Below are 22,783 nucleotides of genomic sequence, written 5' to 3'. Positions count from 1 at the left end.
ATCTCAGCCTCATGGCTCTCTGTGGAGGCCCACAGGGCTCACAGACGGCTGCCTGGTGGGGCACCACTGCCACTGGGTGGGCTCATCTCTGCCCCCACTCTCAGCCTCAAAGAGGTGGCCACCGAAGGGGTGTCATCTCTGCTCCCTGCTGGGAGGGAGGCTGTCCTACCTCGGGGCCCTCTGCTAACAGCAGTTCCCCAAAGGGATAATCAAGAAGCACACCGCTTGGCTTCAAAACATACAACATACTTTATTGCCTGCTAGATAATCAAAGTGAGGAGTAAACACCATAGCTGGAAAAAGCAGAAAAGGACCAGGAGAAGGAAAAGAATATCCAGTCACCAAACAAGTTATCAGGCAATAAACCATACACAATATAAATAATCTGTTTCCCAAACAACTAAATCTTTATTTTGCTAATGGCCATTATATGGTTAATTATCAGTAGTAAAATCTCTGGATTTCATTTTCTACACAGCATTAGTAGTAAGAAATATATAAGGGACTCTGCAGAAAGCAATACAAAGGAGTTATATACACAGGCACCTTCTGTGGAGCGAGAACAGAACCTCATCTAGGGAGGAGGGGCTATCTACAAAACAGAAGACCATGGTAATACAATAGTAGCTCAGACTTAGTTCGGCCGCCGCCTTCCCACAAGGCAGGCCAGCCAACTTATGTATACATATATATTTTAATATAGATATATAGAGAGATTTATTATTTTAAAAATAATGTGAACTACCTGTAGTTCCTAGGCTAATTTTAAAGAGGCAGTGTACCTTTCTGAAGCTTCATTTTCAGGAAGTATATTAAAAATGGTATATAAAAGACTAGCAGACCCAAGCTCGTGTATCAACAACCAGTATCTTCCCTCAGAGTTTTCTTCTAATGCCGCAGTTGCCATCCCCAGTGATGGCAATGCCTTCAGTCATCCAGATTGCTATTTATGTTGCTACCACTAAGTTTGCTCGATTATAGTGTTGTTAGTAATCATCAGTTATAAATAGCAATAATGCTGCAATACGCTGTCAGAGCCTGACTGCATTATGAAGACCTAGTCTGTATGTGCATGCAGAGTTTTGTTGCTTAATCTGAAAGAACGCTTCTCATACAAGATGCTTCGCCTGCCAACCCCCTCGTTCTCCTCCAAACACACCAAAAAGGGCCACTTCCATCCACCTAAGGAAAACCATCAACACACCCTTCACCCAAAGTGTTTCTAGAGGCCTCTTCCCAACCCAGCGATGACATCTGGATTCCCCACTGCCCTGCCTCCCACACCACCCCGATGGCGAGCAGATGGATTTGCGTGGGGTACACCGGTAACAGCGTGGCAATACACAAACTGTTGTCCATAGTAAGCATGACATCTTGCTAAGGGAGCATAACCGTGCTTGCTTCTAAAGATGGATGTCCAGACAGAGCAGGATGTATTTGCAGTATTACAAAACGAAGGGTCGTTTCGATTTAAAAACATACCTGACATTAAAATCAGCACTGTGCCAGGCAACCACATCCTTGCTGAACTCAGCATTAGCCTTGGCATTGGGTTACAAAAGAACAGAGCTACAAAATCCCTGACTGCTATTGCACCACGCCTTCAGGAGCAATCTCACCTATGACAGCAGCAGCAGCTCTGCATCCCGCCGAGCACTGATGCTGAGCACATAGTGATGTGCTGCAATAAGAGAGAAGCACATAAAAGTGAGGCACTGACCTGAATCATGCAGGACATAAGCTCTTCAGCCCATCAAGGTAAACCCACTATGAGGAGAACTGCTGAAAACTCAATTATCCCAGTTTCTGCATCATCACAGAGCATCACCATGTCTTATTTAAGCTTGTGGACCTTCGTCTGTGCTTGGCATAAGGCAGATAGATGTGTCAGCATCAGACAAGGGAGATCTGGAACTTCAAAAAGCAACTGCAGGGTCGGTGCTTGCTGTCAGTGCTGCAACTTCTGGTCAGCTCTATGGGACTCACTCAGCAGCACAGAGAACCAGCAGCATCCTGCTGTGCTGGAAAGGGTTAACAAACGGGCAGATTTTGAAAGAGAAGTGCTTACATCAGGTGTAAAACCAACTGAAGCTTCACCTTCACCAGCTGCTGCTGGTTCTTTGACTGCTGAGGAGAAAGATGAATAGCAGTGCCCAAGTTGATCTCCTGCAATCAACAGCCTTAGCTGTCAGTTTTGACCCTACTGCACCCCAGTTTGGTTTACCCTGGTGGAGCTGCAGAGAAGTGTTAGGAAATCCACAGAAGGATGAGGGATTTCAAGGCCATTGCAACCAGAAAGAAAGACTTCTCCAGGCATCACTGAGAATTACATCGATAGCGAAAGCCAAAGACTGCTGATGTGGTGCACAATTTGCAACTTGACAGGCTCCCACCATATTTAATAGTTCATATGTGAAACTGGGAGCCAAAGACTCTCGACACACCACAATCCCTGCCAGGGCTGGGAAAATCAGCCAATTCCTACTACACACATCATTTCCTCCTATATAAAGCCGTTTATCTGACTCACAAGCTGTGAATCCCATCTTATGAACTGCTCTGGTGTACCTTCTCTCCTTTAAGCCAACAGATTCTTTGTCACTTGATGCTGCCCGCTACTGCAGAGAGGTGTCTGTGGAAATATTGCCCTTCAAATGTCAGCCCATAGCTGGTGGGCACCCACACTGGATCTTTCCAAAGGCTTTTTGCTGAAGTCAAATAGCCTTGGGTCCCGCACCCACACACACTCTTCACAACATCCATGCCTGTATCAGGGCCAAGTGAGCAAGAGAACAAGGAGCTCAGTTTTTCTGGTCCTTCAGTCTGCACCCTACCATGGTTTTATAGCCCTTGGATGCAGCACCAGCCCCTGATTTTATTCCTTCTTTTGGCCTAGATGTCACTGCTCGGGTCTGCCCCGTGGTACACAGCGTGGCCAAGGGGCAGCACCTGATGGTCACGTCATGCCTCCAGCCAGACCTGCTTCTTGCTGCCCTTTCTGCTTGGGATGGTAGGGCCAGTAATAGCATTGGCAGCACAGAGCAGACAAGGCGCTGTGGAAGGCTGTGGTTCTGTGGTGGCTTTCCCTCTCTGGGCTGTGTGGATGAAGAATGGGGAAGCTAGGCCCGGGTAGATCAGAAAGCAGGCTGCATGCAGGCATGGCCTACATCCAGCACTTGGGGCACTGGTGTGGAAGAGGCATCCCACTGAGAGAATGGGTAGGACTCAAGGCTGGACGCAAGGCTCATTGCTGGGACCCAACTGAAGGCCCAGCAAAATGCCCACTGCTCAGCCTGGTGGTATCCATGAGAGGATGGCCACATTCTGGCATTCACAGCACACCTGAATGCAAGCTAAGATGAGTGTTTTCCTTGTTTGGGTTCCACCCCACAGTAGTATGGCTTTAAGGACTGATTTGTAGCATCCGCACAAGGGTACTAAGGAAAAAGCTGGCAGGTTTGTTTTTGTTCTGTTTTTACCGTCAGAACTCCGTAAAAACAAATTGAAGGCAACTGCTAGATAGAAAACACAGCGCTGGGAGAAAGGTTGCTTTGAACCTCTCTGGTATGGCTATTAAAAGACAACCTGACAAACCATTCAGGAGAAGAGGTTTTTGAAGGCATGTGGGAGTCCCGTGGCTAGTGATCATGCTGGGCTGGCACTCTGTGAAAAATCTCACCTCAGATCTTATCCAGTCGTTATTTTTAATGTCACGTTAACAAAAACATACTTATCTAGCATATCTTCTGAAGATGTGGGTTTTTTTTTACCTACCTATCTCTTATAATTATGCTCATGGGCGCTGTGGAAGTAAGGGTGGATTCCACAACCATCTTTCAGGCAGGCACAGCTTAACCTGTCCTGAGATAGAGAAGCACTCCAGATGATGCCCCCAAGTCCCTGTGACTCCATGCTACGTAAATACCACCAGCATCTTGTCTTGCCCCCACAAAGGATGCATTGAACACCTTGGCAGGATGCTTGGTTTTCTACCTTGGCCCAAGTGCACACAAGCATGTGTCCTGTTAAGAGTCAGTTTATATCTTCCTGACAAGACATTATGGGCCTCTCTACAATCTACTCCAAGAGCAGCTGCTTTTAGACTTGCCAGAAGCAGCACTAAAAATTAATTAATCTGGAGTAAACATGACTCTGCTTCAAAAGAAAATAAAAAAAGAAAGTCAGACTAGGACCCCGGGACATTGTAAACAGGTACTCACAAACAATGAGGTGAGACATCATTAGGAAACGCCAGCATTACCGTGCAGATGATTTGTGGTATTGTTTTTCCACATATTACAATTGCCCGGAGAGATGACCTCACTTAAACAAGTTGCTCTCAGCTGGTGATGGAAAGGAAGTGATACAATGACACCAATGGCAACCAGCTTCCACAGAGTGAAGGAAACAAACAGCAGCAGTGGCGGCACCAGGCTGCTGCTCACCTACAGCCAGCTGTGGGAATCCATCTGTTTACCACTTCTGAAGTGAACAGCTATTTTAACAGCTTGATAACCTGCCTTCACCATAGAAACACAAGTGGCACAAGCAGGATCTGATGCACGGAAATGCTGGCTTTTCCTACGAGCTTGTCTGCATGCCAGTTCTGTTGTTTTTTTAAGGTTCACGTGGGTGAGAAAAGACCATCTCGAGACACATTTAGCAATGCATGTCAGTGCTACCCTTCCTAATTTAATGCTCCCTGATTAAATCGATGCCCAGTAGCAACAATACCAGAATAAAAATGCCTTCACATCAACTGCACAACACGTGCCCAAGGGCTCTGTATGCCACCACCAGCACTGTTTCAGGGACATGGCTGAGGCTACACCCCCAAGTGTGCGACACCGCTGCTGCCAGCCCGCACCTGCAGGAGGATCCCTTGAGCATCCATCAGCATTTGGTACCCACATCTGGGCTGCTGGTGTTCAGCCATGGCACTACTACACTCCCAGCTGCAGCTTTAAAATCATTTTCAACCTGAGACACTAACAGCTCAAAACCACAGGGAGTCTGCTCACCTGACACAAGCAAAGCCACCGGGTTAGACTTCAAACAGCAGACGAAAGACATGGGAATTGAAAAACGTGTTACTGCCTCACAAAATCTGCAGACTAAGAGATGTGACTTGCATGGAAGGGATCAGCCAGTACTGAGATGTGACTTGTCGGTGTGGTTTCCTGCCCTGGTGTTTATGAAGTCTGTGTTCTTCACCTGGAAGCCCAATTCAATACATTCCAATGGAGTTTGTCAGTGTGATTGCCGTGGTGCTTTCATCCTCCTGAAGCCTTACTCGAGCTGAGGATTTCCTCAGTAATTACAGAAAAATTAAATCTAAATGCTTGGGAACTTTCCTTTTTTTTTTTTTTTTTTTTCCCTCCAAGAAAGAAATTCGGGAACGTGCCAAGATTTATTTTGCAAGTTAAGGCTTAGTATGGATTAACACCAACAGTGTAGGTCTAATAGGCAGCACTGAAGTTCTGTTTTGTTTTTGAAGACAGTCAGCACGCTACCTCCAAAGTTAGTTGCCGTCACAAGCCACACACTGGAAATAAGGCAGGCCAAGTCCTCTTCAACTGTGAAGCTTTTCTCAATAACAGACTGCTGGGAGAAGGAAGTAGTTGATGGTATTTCAAAGGACTGCTGGGTTCCTGGCACTGCTGCTCTCTGGCTCCCCTAAAGAAAGCCAGGCTGGAGGGAAGGCTCCGCTGCTTTGCTGGCATCGCTGGCAGATCCCGTTGCCCTGTGCTTCTCTCTCTGCAGAAGCTGCAGCTGATGTCCAGCCATGGGCAGGAAACGTTGCTGCTAAAAGCATTATGAAATACAGGATGCTCTTTGCATATTTTTCAGAGCTGTGAAGTAGCTCGGGATGGTCTGGTACTGCTCCCATCCCACTGCACATGAGTGGGAAGTTTGGAACTGATGTCAGTCAAGTCGTAAGCCGTGCGAGGAAAGGGAGGGAAGGTGAGATGACTGAGAAGGAAGGTGAGAAATTCGTAAGTGAAGCTCAACATGTCCAACTGCCAGCAAGATAAACAAACCCACACATGACATGAGATTTTCTTCCAGCAAATATAAAACAGCTTTCACTTGGACAGTGGATTTGACGGAGCCAAGAGGGTTCAAGGCAACATGCGCTGTCTGAACAAGGACATCCAGTACAAAGCATTGGCATGAAGGTTGTTGACTTCATTGGTTTTTGGTGATATATATATATCACCAAATATATATATATATATATATATATTTGAGTAAAAAATAATAAAACATGAGTGATCCTGCAAAGCACTTGGGAGTATTTTCTGAACTCTCTGAGCCTGGCTCAGAGATCTGCAGTCACACTTGTATAAATACTAGCATTTTCATAAAGCATCCTCTAGCAGCCCTTCACTCCTAAGAGATTCCTTCACAGCTCTGGATTCCTACATGAGAATTACCCAAATTCAATACAGCATATTTTCCTGAAGCACAGCACAAACAATTTGCATAAGTACAGATGAAAGCAATGGCCAACACTTCACATTGTTAAGAAGTACAGCAGAGAAGCAGTTGTTATTTACAACACTCTTGCCAAGTGCCAAATACACCTGTCACCTGATGGAATGCTTCCCATCTGCATCACACCTGACGCAGCTCACACGCTGCTGACTGAAAAATTACTGCTGCGGTCACAGAAACAACTCATGGCATCCATTCCCAACTGTGCACTTGAACTTCAATTTCTGATCTTTTTCATATTTAAACTTCTGCTAAGGGCTGGCAAACCCTGCTCTCGAAATTTCAGCTTCTTGAAGACAATGAAATGCTCCATCATGTGCTGTGACAGTGATTTTCCTGCCTCCTGACTTCCAGTAGAAAACAGTGCTCCCCAAATCAAGATGAAAACCAATGCTGTGATGACCTGTTGGTCTCTGCAGGCGATTCACATGGCTGCTGTAACCAAGGGCATATCAAGCCTGTCATCCACAAACTCAAAGGTGCTTGTAAGCACCTGGATGCTCATGAATGCCTGACTTCTTCATCTGGTTCCAGCTAGGTTTGTTTCTTTTTTTTACTCAGAAGGTCCCATCTAGAACAGAAATCTCCTGGTAGTTTTTAGTATCAGATGTACTAGGCCTTGAAACTTCTGGCAACGTGCTGCTAAGCTGTAAGACCTCCTGCAGCAGAATCATTTTAAGGACCCAGTCATGAAGACATCAAGGAATGGTTCTTCATACTTGGAAAGCTTGCAGGAAAAGCACCAGTCCTAACTCCAGGCACTGAATAAGGTGCTAAGAGCACTCACAAAGGGCTTGGAAGGAACATGACTGAGCACCAGAAGGACCAGACCTGAGCCCAATGGCTGCCATCACCAGGAAGCTTGGCCATGTAGGACCTCTCAACAACACCTTGGCAAAGGAAGATCACCAAGTGTCTCCACATCACGTTATCAAATGCCTGAGCAGACAACTCTGACCTCAGAAAAGAGTGAGTGCATCTGGAAGATGCGTTACTGTAAGCCATGCAGATGACTATGTTTCCCTTTGCAGGAGAAGCCTTAGCCACAAACACAGTGAATGCAAATACAAGCTTTAATTTGAGCAAGGGAACAAGTGCCTGTGAAACATCTTCCCAGATGACCTAGCAAAGTAGCCAAACACACACTGTAATGAATGCACCTAATGCTCTCAGTGTTACTTCTCCATCTCCAAGCAGAAGTAATAAACAAAATGCTGCAGACTGAAGTCCTAGGTGTTTGCATTCAGCAAAGTACACTTTGGTGTTAAGCCTGAAACTCTACAGTAACCAGTTTGGTTTTGGGATCTATTTCAACGAGTTCCTCTTGTTTCACAGACAAACAGACTGAAGTACCTATTTGTATGGAATAAACTTTTGGTATGGATTTATGCAAGCTGGGTTTTCAACCAGTTTCAGCTGCAGTACAGACAGCTATGTCCAATGTTAGATTACTTGTGCCAAAGATCTAATCCTCCTTCTCCTGCCAGCACCAAATGAAGCCTAGCTGAAATCTTCAGCACATTTTAAGCGCAACTGTATTAGAGCTCAGCTTCTTGCTGTTTCTGTGCCAAGAACAGTCCACAAAAAGAAGTTCACACTGAATAGCTGGTAGGCGTTATATCTGATAGGTTTTATTTTTGAGAACAAAACAGAACTTTGCAGCAGATATAGAAACGTTGTCTCGTATTTTGTTACGAAGTGCTACGGTCCTACTGAAGAACTGGCAGCTCCACGTGCTGTATGATGGTTATGGTACGCTCGAGTAGCCTTTGCATCTCACTTAATGCTTTTACACTGCAAAATCACTAAAAAAAAAGTCTGTTTCAGGGCAGGATTAAAAGCACAATAAAAGAAGGTGATGAGCAATGAAAAGAACCCAACAAATGGAAACCATGGAGAACGTCGTAATGCTGGGCAGAAGTAAATCACCTTAGGAAGAGGATGTCTCTCCATCCTGTGTCTTGGAAGCATGAGTGGGGAATTCATCTTACCTGACAGTTAAGAGAGTGTCAGTGTAATGCCAAGCAGCTGCAAGTAGCAGCGTGAGAGCTGGGTAACAAACGAGGTCTAGATGCACTGAGTGGGCTGCACTATGCAGGTGTTTTGTTGGAAGAACAAAATGAGAGCAGACACAAAAACGTGGAAGTCTGAGTAATGAAGATGGCTATATTTTAAGGTAATCTGCTAAGAAAAAAAAAGGAATTGTAATTCAGTGTCCCTGACTGAGCGTACTGTACTGAGAAAAAAGGTGTTTTGTAAGATTCCTCACAGCTTTTTCTTGCTGCATCAGAGCTTTTCTCTCCCTTTCCCAAATACGACCATTACATTCAGGCTTTTAGCTCTGAAGCTCCTTCATTCCTGGTATTTCTTTGCAGACAGCTGATGCATAACCAGTAAAGGCAGTGCAAGATTGAGTACATTTCTTCTTCCCTGAGTAAGTGGCACATGGCTGGAAAAAAAACAAAACAAAACAACACACACACAAAAAAGCAACCCCAAACCAACCCAACTCCCCCCCACCAAAAGTAAAAGCTTCCCTTCTGCTGCTTCTGACCCAGAAACAGATCTCTGCTTGCAAGCGAACAACTGTTTTCTACTGATTTTGTATATTCTGTACCTGGGCCTTGTGTGATGCAAAAAATACATTGCAACCAAGGAACCTTTCAGGCATCCAAGGCCGGAAAAAAAAAGGCGAGACCTCCCCAAAGTCTAATTTTCAATCCTAAATAAAGAAGGTAAAATACAAGGGAAGAACAGAGTACTGGTTTAAATAAGCTTTGAAAGTAGTGGGGATCTTTAAGTTTAAATATGGATGCTGCTTGCTATTTGCTTTCCAGAGAGAAGCCATTCTGAGGAAGTTCTTCTGGTGTCCAGAGACTGAAAGCATCGCAGAGGCTTCTTTGTGTGAGACAACTTCATTTACATTTGCGTGGGTTAGAAATGAGCTTTCCAGTGGCTTGAAGACAAGATCCAGAAGCTTAGAAGAAAGGGCAAATGGCTTTCCCAGTTTAACTACACTGAGTCCCACCTCTCCTTAGTCCACAGTCTTCAGCTTCACGCTGATATACATACAGTGAATTCTGTGGTACCTGCACTGGTGTGCGGATCTTTCCAACAGTGTCAAAAAGTGTTGGTCAAGGCTTGGAAGTTTGTAAAAAATAAAAGGAAAGCTCCCATTATGGACATCTTCAAGAAGAACAAATGGGCTTGGGATCTTTGCAAACATGCAGAGTTGTTTTAGTCACCGTGCAGAAGTTGGGTGGATGATCTGATGGGAAACTACAGCTCATGGTTTTGGGGATCCATCTCTGTTTTTTGGCATCTTCCATTTTCAGGTGGAAGACAAGCTGGCTTCTTTTACAGTGAAAAAAGAAAGAAAAAGCCAACCAACTCATACTCTAGCTAAAAACACGTTCTGCTAATGCTACTAAGTCAGCCATACGTTAAAGGAAACAGCCACTTAATAGTAAAGCAGGGGAAGTATCAAAGCAGCTCTGTTTTAATAGCATTTATTTGCAATCATTAGTTTTAAATGGGAAACTGTTTACAGGCACACACTAGATAACCAAAATAGAACGAACATAAAGAAATCTATTTGACGGTCCTTTTCAAATATTTCAAATATTTTATTAAATATTTTATTCAGTTTTTGATCACAGTTTAATGTACTTTAGCATGTTATACACATGACTTAACATGTGCACCTAATATCAAATTAGATAGAGGTTTCCGAAGAAAGTATGACATTTTATAAATGTGCTTATTGACTTCTAACTACACACATCTAAGAAGGCAGTAGCTCCGTTATACCACTTATGGAGATGAACTATTATAAGGCATGTTTACACCAAGCTCTGGAGAGAATAAAGCCAAATATGGGGTCAAAATTTAGTGGAATTATGTACGAGAATAAAAGTTGAAGGACTGGGCCCTACAAAGAGAGATCACAGCAAATCAGGCGTGTTAAAACTGTCAACACAGACTGGTAACGAAAAGCAAGCACTGCTGAGAAAGGAAGTTCTCACAGTGCCGGTATCTTTTCAGACATTTTTGACAATTACACCTTATGGTGTAACGTGAAGGAAAGAGAATGAAACCTACCAAGAAAGTCTGAAAACCATCGTCTGAGAAACCTCGCGTTGCTTTGGGACCTAACATGGGAACGCTTTTATACAGGTAACAACTCCCAAGCCACTGCATACCTGTGTGTGTGTGTGTGTGTGTGTGTGCGTGTGTGTGTAGACAGGTATACACACACACAGACACACATCTCTTTCCCTCTTGCCTTTGTCACCTTCAGACCACCGAATAAAGTGTAGCAGTGCGTGGAAAAAAACAAGGTTAAAAGAGCAGGTCAGGGCACTGTATTCGGAAGCCAGGTCAGTTAGGCTGTACTGTTTGACAGCAGACGTGGTGGTGTTTTTTTTTTTTTCCCAGTAGAGTACAGTATGGGTCTGCTGGCATAAGTTAACGATCAAGACCCAGAAATTACAATATAATTCCTTGGAAGAACTCAACAAACATTAAACTTATTTGCATTTGTTTTTAAAACTCTGTGCCAATGAAGGCCCTAGGTCAAAATAACACACCACCTCCAGAAGCATCACAAAAACCAAAGCTCAACTCTAGGGGCACAGTGGTCCATAATCAAGGCTCCTGCATGGTTGCACTGCAACATGCAACGCTGCCCTTCAAATAAGGATGATTTTAGGCAGAAGCTTAGGTGTGCTGCTGAGTGGAGGTCTCAAGTCAGTTCTTCCTAGATGCCTGCCTCAGAAGAATCAGTGGGGGAACATAAAACGTGCATCCACTTCATAAGCTCCTTCAAAGTTGTCAATTCAGTAGAAAATACTGAGTATATAAAAGACTATAATAGGTGAGAGAATAAAGCTCTCTGTGCCTTTTTATTGGGAAGTTCAGGAGAGGAGGCAAAAAAAACCAACCTCTTTCACAGCCTAAATGCACTCATTCTCATCTCTCAGTGTCCTGAAAATGACTCAATGTTCTGGTAGCTTTAGATGATAGTTTTTCATAATATGTACAGGGTAAGAAGAATGCCACAGATAGTACAGAACATGGCAAAGATACCTACGAGCTCTACAATCTAGAAAACAAGCACGGCAAACAAACAGTTGTCTAACGAATAATGTATGGTATAACAACACAAAAGTTGCACAGTTATGTTTCCTTGTGAAATTAAGATTGCAAATGTAAACTCCAGAATAAATTTCAAGAGCAGCATTTGGCTGACTGCATGACCACTGGGAGTATCTGAAGTCCACCACCTGATGAGCACTGCAGTTCCTGCTCTTACACAACCCATCCAAGTGGGCCTATATCCCGCAACTCATATGACTATGGCAGAGGTTCAACAAAAATGCTCCAGCAACACAGTTTGGCTACCACTGTATATTCAGCCTGGTGTTGTCAGATAAACGTTGCTCTCGGGAAGTAAAGCATACAGCGATATACAAATGGTACCAATGGCTGAAAAGATTAAACGATCAAGCCTGAAAACAAATGGAAGTTAACAAAAGTAGTCTTCTAGGAGAGGTAGCCATATTAGACTCAGCATTCAAAAAAGGGAGTGCACTCAAAGGACCGACATACATTACAAGATCTTGTACAACCGTTATGTTTTTGTCTATTTCAGAATGTACACACACACGCGCGCGCACACATGTATCTTTCTTCCTAGCTCCTCTTTGTTGCCACAACTTCACCATACTGAGAACAAAGGCCAGCTTTCCTTTTAACCTCCCTTAGCTGTCCCATGACTACAACTGTAGCCTTCAATCTGTTCCAGTATCTGTACAGTAGCTAAACAGGCAGCAGATGTAAACAGCTCCAATGTAATATCCTGCTCCAAATGACAGCGTCCAAACTATAAGGCATTCCCTCATTCTGATGTAAGTTACAACTCTCTCGGGTTTCTGCTTGGTACAGGCTGCAGAATGCTCTTCAGCCTTATGCTACAGAAGTAGATTTCACCCAAACAGTAAAGCGCAACGATGGAATCTCAACACTGGTTTGTTCACAAGCTTCCTCCTATCCCCTGTTCCTGCACCCTTTTCCAACAACAACGCTTACCACATCAACTTCAAACATCATGCGCCAATGCTATGAAAGAGAAACCCAAATTAACAAGAAATCTTTTGCTCATGACTTTGGGATACTGTATTAGTATAAAAGAGCATTCAGTCATCTTAAATAAATATATTCTATCTCTGAAATCACAGCACATTCAAGGGGTAGGTTACTGCCATAAGCAGAGCAATAACTGATCTCCATGGATGTTTTTCATTGATTTGGTCTAATATCTGGAAAATAACCTACTGTGGGGATGAGAATCTGCATCTCAAATGTTCTGCAGAATGTTCTTCCCATATTTGCATACAGTACTAGAATAATTAAGAAGACATTACAGTATTTTCCTCCCAGCTGCTTACATCTGTAGCTTTGGCTACAACAATATATTCTGTATACCTCAAAACTATATATGAAATACCCAAGATCACTAAATAAATAAAAGCCAAGGAAACCTGGGACAGTACTGCATCTTACACTTGAGATGAGATTCCCCCACTCCCATGGAAAAGTGATAGAGAACAACTAAGGTAATCGCTTTTTTTTTCTTTTTCTTTTTTTTAAAGAAAGATTTATACACAGGTTCAGATCCAGAAAATAATGTGAAATGCATAAATATTGATAGATTTAGCTAAGTTAAAATGGGTTCAGTAAAGTATGATACAACATATTCAGAATAAACAAAGCAGAAAAGCATCATATTTTGGTTTGCTTGAGATATACATAAGGTGCAACAATTTCTTTTCTAGAGGCATTTGTGGACAATGTGTTAACAGGTAACAGTGTTTGCTGGTATACTGAAGTACACACAATAGCAATATGATTTTTCCAAAACAAAAGCAGCAGAAATTAATAAAAATTAAAACAAAACAAGGAAAAAAACAAAAAAACAAAACAAAAAAAAAAAAAAAAAACAACCCCCAAAAAAACCAAAACAACAACAACCCACCCCCAATACAGTAAGATATTGGTCTGAAATTTTTGTTGTGCTAACAGACTTTGTTACCTGAAAATACTGATACCCCTTCTAGTAGATTCAGGGAAAACTCTAGCTACTGAAAATCAAGACGTCACTCAGAGAACCAACAAAGGCAAATGCCTAGTGAACTATAAAGCTTTGCAGGATTTCTGCTACTCTCAGTGCCTAATCGCTTAAAAATTAAGCATATCTACAAAAAGGTTTATAAGTATCTGAAAACAGTCATATCCAGTAAACTGACCCAACCCTACCCCCTCTCTAAGGGAAAGTCAAGGAAAAGCAGATCAAGTAAGATATTAATTCATATAGAAAAAAGTAATTTTCTGTTTCTTTTAAAAAAGGTACCATTAATATACAGAAATATCTTCAGGAACAATATTGAAATTTAAATTGAGGAAGGATGGGGTGCTTTGACAAAAATATATCTACTCTAAAGGTTTCTAGAGAAATAAGTTAGTACCATTGTCAAGGTGAACGGCCTGCACTGTAACATATTTGGATTTCAGCTAATTATAAAGTGGTCCAAAACTCCAACAGCCACCTTGCTGTGACCCAACAGTTTAAAGTCTTTAGTTTTTCTGTCTTGTTAAAATAACTTATAAAACTTTAATAAAATCTTATTAAAAATACTGCCATAGGCTACAATGGCATTTGAGGGGCTCTTACTCATAAATTCACCTGAATTTTTAAAAAAAGCCTTTTCACTGACACATCGGCTCTGAAATTTAGTTGTTCTTGTCGTTGTTCCCTTCTTCCAACACATGCATCTTTGATGGTGCTGTTTTAGTGAGACTTTCCAAGCTGTCTACCCTAGCCAAACCTTTAACCCTTTGTTACAACTCAGGTGGTTTCTTGGTACGTTGTTTCCCAACAACGAACCACAGACTTTCACTTAGCTACAACAAAGAAAGGCTAAACCTAGCAAGCATTAATAGAGTTACTGTCCATATGGCTATTACATCAAATTAGTTACAAAATAACCCCAAAACATATTATCAGTTCAGTCAAGTATAAATAAGAATGCCTGATAGAATGATGTAAACTCGCATCATTTAAAGACTTAATTCAAAGAACTTCAAACTCAAGCTAATACTATCAAAAAGTCAGCCAGTATGACGAAGACTAATATAAAATTATTGCTGGAGTCCAATTTGGTAAATTGTTGTGCTACAATGCAAGAATTAGGGAAACATCTTGTGCTATTGAAGAAGTACCCTGTTGAATTTGTAGCTTTAGATTAATTACTACTGATCACTTTGCATCTGTTGGTAGGAATCAATGCTTGGTTATACAATAGTGTAGGTCAAAATAGCGAATACAGCAGGCCAAGTGATACAATTGGCCTGGCTTTCGGGATGCATTTATGAGAGCAAACCACAAAAATTCAGCATAAGCAAAGACAGAAGCTGGCAGGCGGATCTGTGGTAGTCTGAATTCGGTCAAACATTACTCTTCAGTTGTAGTTTATCTGCATAAAACTTTCCCCTTGACCAACACAAACTGTAATTGGCCCCTTATACAAACTCTGAAGCCGTCTGTGCATAGTAACTACAACAACAATGCCAGTGTCTTTAAAATGCAAACGGTATGCTTATCAGAGTACATGTATATTGACAAGTCATGCTTTTAGGTCTTTCAGAATGGTGAAATAATACTAAGGTCACTTTTGAAAAACATATTTGCAGTACTTTTTGTTTACAGGAAAGTTTCACCGAGTCACTCAGATATCTATGCAAAAATAAAGGAACCTTCCACGGCATGAAAGACAAGTCTATTCTCTGCAGTATTTTTCTTTTTCATACACCACTCCTTTTTTTTTTCTAATGCACATCATCCTGGTTATTCAAAGCTAAATTAAAAAGAAACAAAACCCAAACATAGCCTGTCAGAATTTTTGCCAGTAAACTCTACCACTCTGGTGGCAAATATAAAAGTGCAGAACATCTGGACCACGTGGCTGCCCAAACACCGCTAACAATGGTACATCTGTCCAGGCTGCCTTGAGTTCTCTGGAACAGGTTTTATATTCATTCTACAATATAAACGTAGGCATAACCTATTAATATAAACCATCTTAGAACTTAAATCTTCATGTACAAAAATGACTAAGAATATCTAATAATAACTAGTGCAGTGCGTCAGTGTTTTTGTTGTTGATTTTTTCATTTAACTAGGCATTATATGAAACTAGTTGCCATACTCTCTGGTTGGTAAAAGAGATGCTGTGTGAACTAACAGTAAAGGCAGCCTTCTTCACATCAACCACCTGTTTACTGTTTAAAAGCCTTCAATAGAAAGCAAGCTCTGGGATCATTCCATTCCTGTTCATTAATAGACAAATAATATCACCCTCCTACATACTGGGTTCCGATTTGAGGACCTGGCCCAAGTTGCTAATGTCTGGCTTCCAGTGAATTCTGGGCCACTCAGAGCAATAAGCACTTGCTTGCAGTCTATAGTTTCCATCACATGGACTGACTAGCTTCCCTTGGTAAAGACAAGGCTAGGATATTAGGTAAAGCACAATGTTTTACAATAAAGTGGAGCTTCACTGGTCAGCACAGGAAATAAGCACTGGAGCCTGAGACATTTCATTTGGCTGTCCATCATGTGGGAGAGGTGTGGCCCTCTGATTTCTGCAAAGAAAAACAGAAAACCACCGTTATTCAGAGCATGGAAATGCTTTTATCAGACAGGAAAGAGAAATTAGCAAGTGATTCAGTTCAACATCTAGTGCTACAGAACCGTAACACCACGCTGCCACAGATGTCCTCATACTGCTGGCTGCTAACTCTGTTTACAGGCATTCCTGCAACAGTAAGAAAATATCCTGTGGACAACCTGCAAAGTCAGAAAAGTCTTGATGGTATTTGATTACACAAAACAAAACAGATGGCCAAAGAGTAAGTTAAGAGCACACAAGTGCTGTTAACATGTTTCCCAAATGGGTGGTTTCAGCCCTGTGGAGAGCAAAGCTCACATACGGCAAAAGATGGCAAATGCACAGAGGCGTATGTCATGTTAATGAGAGTCAATAACAAGCTTTTAAGCAATACAAAAATATATCTATCAGCAGTAACATGCTGTGATGATTCCGAGTTTCATGACTTAACACTTCATCAACCCAGCACAACATCTCTTTCATTACTTCAGCAGTGTTAGTTTACAAATGATCCCCTGGCACAGGATATCATAAAAATAAACTGCACCAGAATTACGTGCTAGAAATCAACATCAGTCATTGAAGCAGATGGACCTGGGAGAGCTCCTTTGCAGCTTGCCTTTTAAAATACATGCTAAAGCACGTCACCGCCTGTTATCTAATTTCTCAAGTCAGATGCTATTATTGTTACATTATGTGTCACTTTGAGCCGTGAAAATCTGGAGCCTAATTCTTACTTACATTAAGGCCACTTTGATTGCACTTTGCCAGTTACGTTCTCTACAGAAATGTAGGTACTGACATGCTTTGCACACCTGCATTGCAGTGAAATGGCCTTGGTACAAAATGCAGCTCGGGATCACAAGTTCTAAACTAAGGCACACACAAGGTAACCAGAGCTAAACAAACACTCAAATGAAAACCATGCTGTCACTTCCAGACAAGCTCTGGTTACACTTAGAAAGGACTTTGGTTTCTGAAGCCCAAGACGGTGTAAAATTATATAATAATTGGATTTAGAGTCTGAAAAGAACATTTCAAGCAAACCTCTAATACTATTCTTCTCATTTCCAGTTATTCAGAGATAAAGAAGTTGCACAGATAATAAACAGCCAACAGAGTAGAAGTTAGAGAAGCACGCAGCCCATCAGATTCAGGTTTCTGTTTTGATTTCCATCAAGAGACCTATGGCAAAGTTGTTACTTGGAAAGAGTCTCCCTTTTCATTTTCCCTAGTGATAGAAGCTGGAATTTGCAACAGTTGCTAGACATTTGCTGGTTTGGCTTTTTCAGGCCTTATGAAAGGTGCCACACTGCTCTAACTGCACGATGAGCTGACAAAATATGGTTGTAGGTAAGGAAGACCCAAGCAGAAGGATAAGTAAAACATCTGTTCAAAACATTATTTTTGATGAGGAAAAATGAGGGAGAAATTCTTTTAGAAGAACAAAGAGGATAACATCGTAACTAAGTGAATCTTGTCATTCTTGTGCAGTACTTCTCACAGCATTACTGGAAATCAATGAAACCACAAGGATGAGAGTGTAAGCAGAACTCAGGACAGCACTTCTCCAGGTCTCACTTCATGGCTTCCTGTCATGGAAGATGACAGAAGTTCATACTTGTGCAGTCTTGATAGCAGACTGTTGTTTTGCAAAACTGCGAGAAAAGTTTGGGCTGATTGTAGTACGAAAACATTTCTTACTTGAAAAGCTATTTCTTAAGCAAGGTTAACAGCTTCAGTAGAGAAAAGGTGCCAGGCTGGGTTAATCAGACTTTCCTTCTTGGCACCCTTCAAGCTTTAAAAAAATGGCTTTTCAATGATTCACATTAAGTCTGAATAAACAGAACTGGATTGTTCATCGGGGGCTACAAGATCAGGTTGTGAGGTTGTGAATGCCATCATCAAGTGTTACCTTCCACAGGGGCTACAAGATCAACAGTAGGCTGTGAGGTTGTGAATGCCATCATCAGCTGTTACCTTGTGGTTTCATAGGTAGCCAGTAATCTGTTACATACCATTTGTTGAGGCTGTGATGGTTTCACACTGGCCTAGAATTTTCTCCCTAACTTTCCACTACAGCAAAGGATATAGGCCACCATATCTTCAACAGTAGGGAGCACCAAAGGACGATACTGGATAATCAAGAGCTAAAGATGACTTACTGCCATTCATTTCCTCCCATCACAGGTCTAGAATGCAAGATCTGACCATGAACTGACCCAACAGGCCTAAGAGATCCGTGCATCTCTATGTTATCTGTGTGAATGGCCTTACTCTCAAACAGAGAGGACCAGACCCACTCAGAACTGCTCTGCCCTGAGGACATTCTGCAAATGCTTTCCCTCCTACATAGCAAAGCACAAGAGTAAAAATAACATGCAAGCTTCATTCAGTCATGCTCAGTAAAATAATCTGTGCGCAAGTTATATGAAATTCTCTGTGCAGTCTTAGGCCACAGAGACATAGAAAACAGTGTGCAATAACTGTTTCAATCTATTACCTGACACATGGTGTCTGAAAATTGGAAACTCTCTTTTAGTAGGATTTCAAAGAGCATCTTAAGTGGTCTATACACAAAATCTGGGAGACAAGTTTACCAAGGGGGATCATACTGAAATAGATTTCAGTGTCATGTAGGTGTCGACTTAACACTAGGAAGACAGTGGTAGGAAGCAGTCAGAGAAAGCAGTAGAGGAGGAAGCACAGGCCAAATTAAACACGATGCAGTTTGCATGCTTTCTGAACATTCTAGCATCAAGGGAAAAAGAAAATCATACCTGTGTACATTTTCCATTGCTGCTACTTCTGCCAGAGCAGCTAAGCTAAAAAATGCAGACACTGCTGGCATATCTGATGTAATACTATGATTTTCTTGTGTCTCTGCATTTCCGGAGCATTCACTGTTGCAATCCGTTTCTGCACTCGATGCTTTTTGAAGACTGCTTTGTGGAAGATCTTTTGGCTTCTCCTCTGTAACAAAAGAGACTTAAGCTTGCAAGTCTAGCCTTTATGTTCATGACATTGAGGTACTGACCAGTCCAGTTTTAACAGAAGCCTCACCTTCAGGACTTGGAATTTGCTATCAATTTTGGTATGAATTCTTGCTGCAGCCTCTTCTGAACCAAGCTAATGGCAGAAGTTCACAGAGGTTTGTGAAGCAGTTTACTGACATCGGATTCAGCTAAATTTAATCCTCTAGGTCAGTCAACAGAGCTTATGTCTCTGTGTATGTTTAAGATACAAGAAGTCCTGAAAGATTATCTAAACCACTGAGGCTTTTGCACTGACTGTCACACCACAGAATCATTTTTATGTCGTATTACGAAGAGTATTATGATAACTTTGCTAGACTGAAAAGAAAGTATGAAATGTAACTGTTTTTTTAATTTCTCTTTGTAATCAGCTCTTAGAAAAATACCCAGGGAGAGATGAGAGATGTGGGCATCCAAACAAATGAAGTTGGCTATTAAGGATATAACCGCTTCACAGTTTACAGATACCTGCATTAATAGAATGATCTTTCTGAGCAGGTCTGAGAACGTGCTGGCTGAATAATACTTCCCTAATTATCTGCTTTAATACCACCTCCAACTGTCCAATTTTAACAAAATTTAAACTTAAAACTACCATTTCCTTACCCAGTGTCCCTCCTGCTGGCGACACTCGACCATCTGCTGTTCGAACAAGATGAGTGATTTTAGTTTTCCTTGCTTTCCTTTTCTGACTGCCTACTAAAGGCTCATGCATCATTGCTGGCTCTGGAGTGTTTAGAGCAGATATACAAATTTTATTCCTCCAGGCAAGCTCAATGGGATTTCTGTCTTCTGAGAGTATGGCTGAAAGAGAACAAAAATAAATTAATCTACATTTAAGATACAACTCCTGGCTATTCTCGTTTAACATTTTGTAAATATGTACATAGTGTAGTAAGCCTTTCCTCACAGGTACTCAGAACACAACCCAAGGCAAAACATCTTGATGCTGCAGGGGCTTGCACTGGAACAGTAGCATAAAGTTTCCCAGGAGGCTCAAGTTTTTAAAGTAAGCTGTGAGAGAGGAAGTAGCATTTCAGTTTGAGCACATTATCAGACAGCATACAACACCCTACAAGAGAAGATGCCAATGAGTAGCTAATAGACAAACACATTTAAGGAACAACAACAGCTAGAGTTCTTGCGTAAACATCTTAGCTCATAGCCAGAATCACAAATAGCATTCAGAAATTACTCTGAATAACCCTCAGAACTCTCTCTCAAGTCACTCCTTTTCACCTCCTTTTAGGAAAAGGAAACGCTGCCTTCTACAAAACAGTAAAGCTTACAGAAACGCAAACACAGTAAATACAAAAGTCAAGCTAGATCACTCAAATACAAGAATACTAAAAAAAAAAAAAAAAGAAAAAAGAAAAAGAAAATAAGCACAGGACAAAATACTGCAATGGGATCACTGCCTATGTAAAATGAGAGTACAAATGGAACTGTCTGATCCTCTTCCAACAGTACCAGTGTTGACATTTCAAAGCAGCTTTCCATCCATGAAGCGGAACATGATGACAGATTTCCACCTGACCAGGCACTAACTTCACTCTAGTGAAGTGAAGTCTTCCTTGGACTGTTTTGAAACTGAGAGCACTCATGGCATCTTCACCAAGCCCACAGGTTGTTCTTCTCACAGACACTCTGCCTCCTGAATGATAATGTAATTTTTCCTAACATCTCCATCTCGTCTTTTCTGTGCATTTTCAACTCGTTATTTTCTTTACTACTCATCAGATTACAGCTCATCTCTTTTTAACAGCCCTTTATTTTATAGTTGTTACCATGTCTACATTTTGCTTTCTCTTCCCTGCCGTTTCCTTCAATCTTTGTTCCTGTTTTGAGAAATGTTTAAAACCCATTTATTCACTCTGTGGGTGACAGGACAAGCAAAAAATGACACATGCACTCCATTTTCAGAAGAGTTAAGCACTGAACAGTGCTTACCCATAAATGCTGATGCTCTGCAGAGCAGAGTCTTGTTCTAAAACTTTTTCTTTTATTAAAAAGTGCGTGAGTGATTGCAATAACATCTGCCTAAAAGCAGAATGATTAAGAAGAAACACTAGCGACTATAAATGTGACTTCCAAGTAATTCAATTTAGCTAATAGTGAGATGTTCAGATAAACTTACTGCACTAACTGGGACCAAAATCTTAATTGGAATGTATAATTAAACAGGCAGCTTTATCTCTAGATTTCTAATTTGGGAATTCAAAAGCGTTGATTGTGTATTAATGTAATGGCTTGGTTGTAGCCCAGCAGTATTTGCTAATTCTGATTCAGGGATTTGCTCTAATTAGATGCTACCTTGACAATGCTGTTTAAACCTAAGGTTGATTTTATAATGGCTTTAATTTTAGCAATGCAAACTTTTTTTTTTTTTTTTGTTTTAAAATTTATTATTCTTGTTTAACATTTAATAATACCATTAAAGACATGATTTCAAACAATGAACATCTGAAAGAACAGAACTTGGGTATGTTTTTAGTTAAATGTGTATTATTTTTATGAGCTATGCCAGGTCACTGGAAATTATCTCGATTGGTAAATACAATAGGCAGTCCTTATTAAAATCCATGTTTAATTTTACACGCATACATCAAAAAGAACTTAAAGAAAATATAAAGTCTTGAAAGGTAAAATAAATAAATAATAAAATTGCAACAGATTAGGAAAAAGCAGTACATCTAATCTTAAGTGTTTCACTAAGAAAGATTGGAAGGCAGCTGAAAATTCAGGATGACGAGTACCCTCTCCCTGTTTTAAGGTATCTCAGTCTTTGAAAGGAGACTTAGAGTCCTCTATGATTATTCACTTAGCTTAGAAGAGCTATCACCTCCTTGTAAAATCACTGCCATGCAATTCGAATGAGAAAGGAATAAAAATGAAGAGTGAATGAGTGGGGTTTTGTGTTTCATTCTCCCACACTTTGGATTGAAAAGAGTGGGTGCTGAAGGGAAGAGCTGCTTTCCTCAAGAGAGCTTTTCTACCAGTCTTGGTGGAAGTTGGGATAAGAGATCATTTCATTGCTTTCTTTACAGATTGTTATTCAAACAGAGATAAAACCAAACTCAGAGGACATTATACAAGACTAAAAGCTCTCAAGACCATTTGCACTGAACTTAAGATGAACAACTGAATGGCAAAGTGAGGAGCAAACAAGGCTCCTCATCCTGCATTGCCTTCAAGAAAACCAGTACTCTGCTGCTTCCACTGACAAAGGCGTATCTGTTTGGATGCTTTAAATCAAGCCTTTGATTTGTAGTGCTGAAGTGACAGGGCTAAAAAAGTTTAATTCCCTCTGGGTTTTTTTTAGTCATTTCTTTAATCCATTTTGTATCCCTCCTGCTTCCATGCTCTCCTACATGCATGAGTGGTGTAGAATTCATCTAATGTTCAGGAGAATGCTTTCTAGAAATGAAATGAGGTTCTGTCTGCTGTTCAGTCCTAGAAACATTTCTGAGGTTAGGTTACCACATGACAGTAGAGCATGCACTACTTGGGGACTATTTTTTG

At 41.3% G+C, this 22,783-nt stretch overlaps 1 protein-coding gene across 13 annotated transcripts in view; it reads right to left on the bottom strand.

The window, feature by feature from the left end:
• Nucleotides 1-230: 230 nt before the first annotated feature.
• Nucleotides 231-22,783, bottom strand: part of BBX (BBX high mobility group box domain containing) — a 136,228-nt gene continuing 113,675 nt past the window's right edge. For all 13 annotated transcript variants that reach the window (XM_015877871.2, XM_015877881.2, XM_032447975.1 and 10 more), the window contains 3 exons: nt 19,868-20,065; nt 19,007-19,199; nt 231-16,200 (listed from right to left, as the gene is read on the bottom strand). In XM_015877871.2, coding sequence (XP_015733357.1) covers nt 16,113-16,200; nt 19,007-19,199; nt 19,868-20,065 — 479 coding nt within the window. In that variant the 3' untranslated portion in view covers nt 231-16,112. The remainder of the gene's footprint in view (nt 16,201-19,006; nt 19,200-19,867; nt 20,066-22,783) is intronic.

Source organism: Coturnix japonica, chromosome 1, assembly GCF_001577835.2.
Source record: "Coturnix japonica isolate 7356 chromosome 1, Coturnix japonica 2.1, whole genome shotgun sequence".
NCBI lineage: Eukaryota > Metazoa > Chordata > Aves > Galliformes > Phasianidae > Coturnix > Coturnix japonica.
This window is presented reverse-complemented; position numbering and strand designations above follow the sequence as displayed.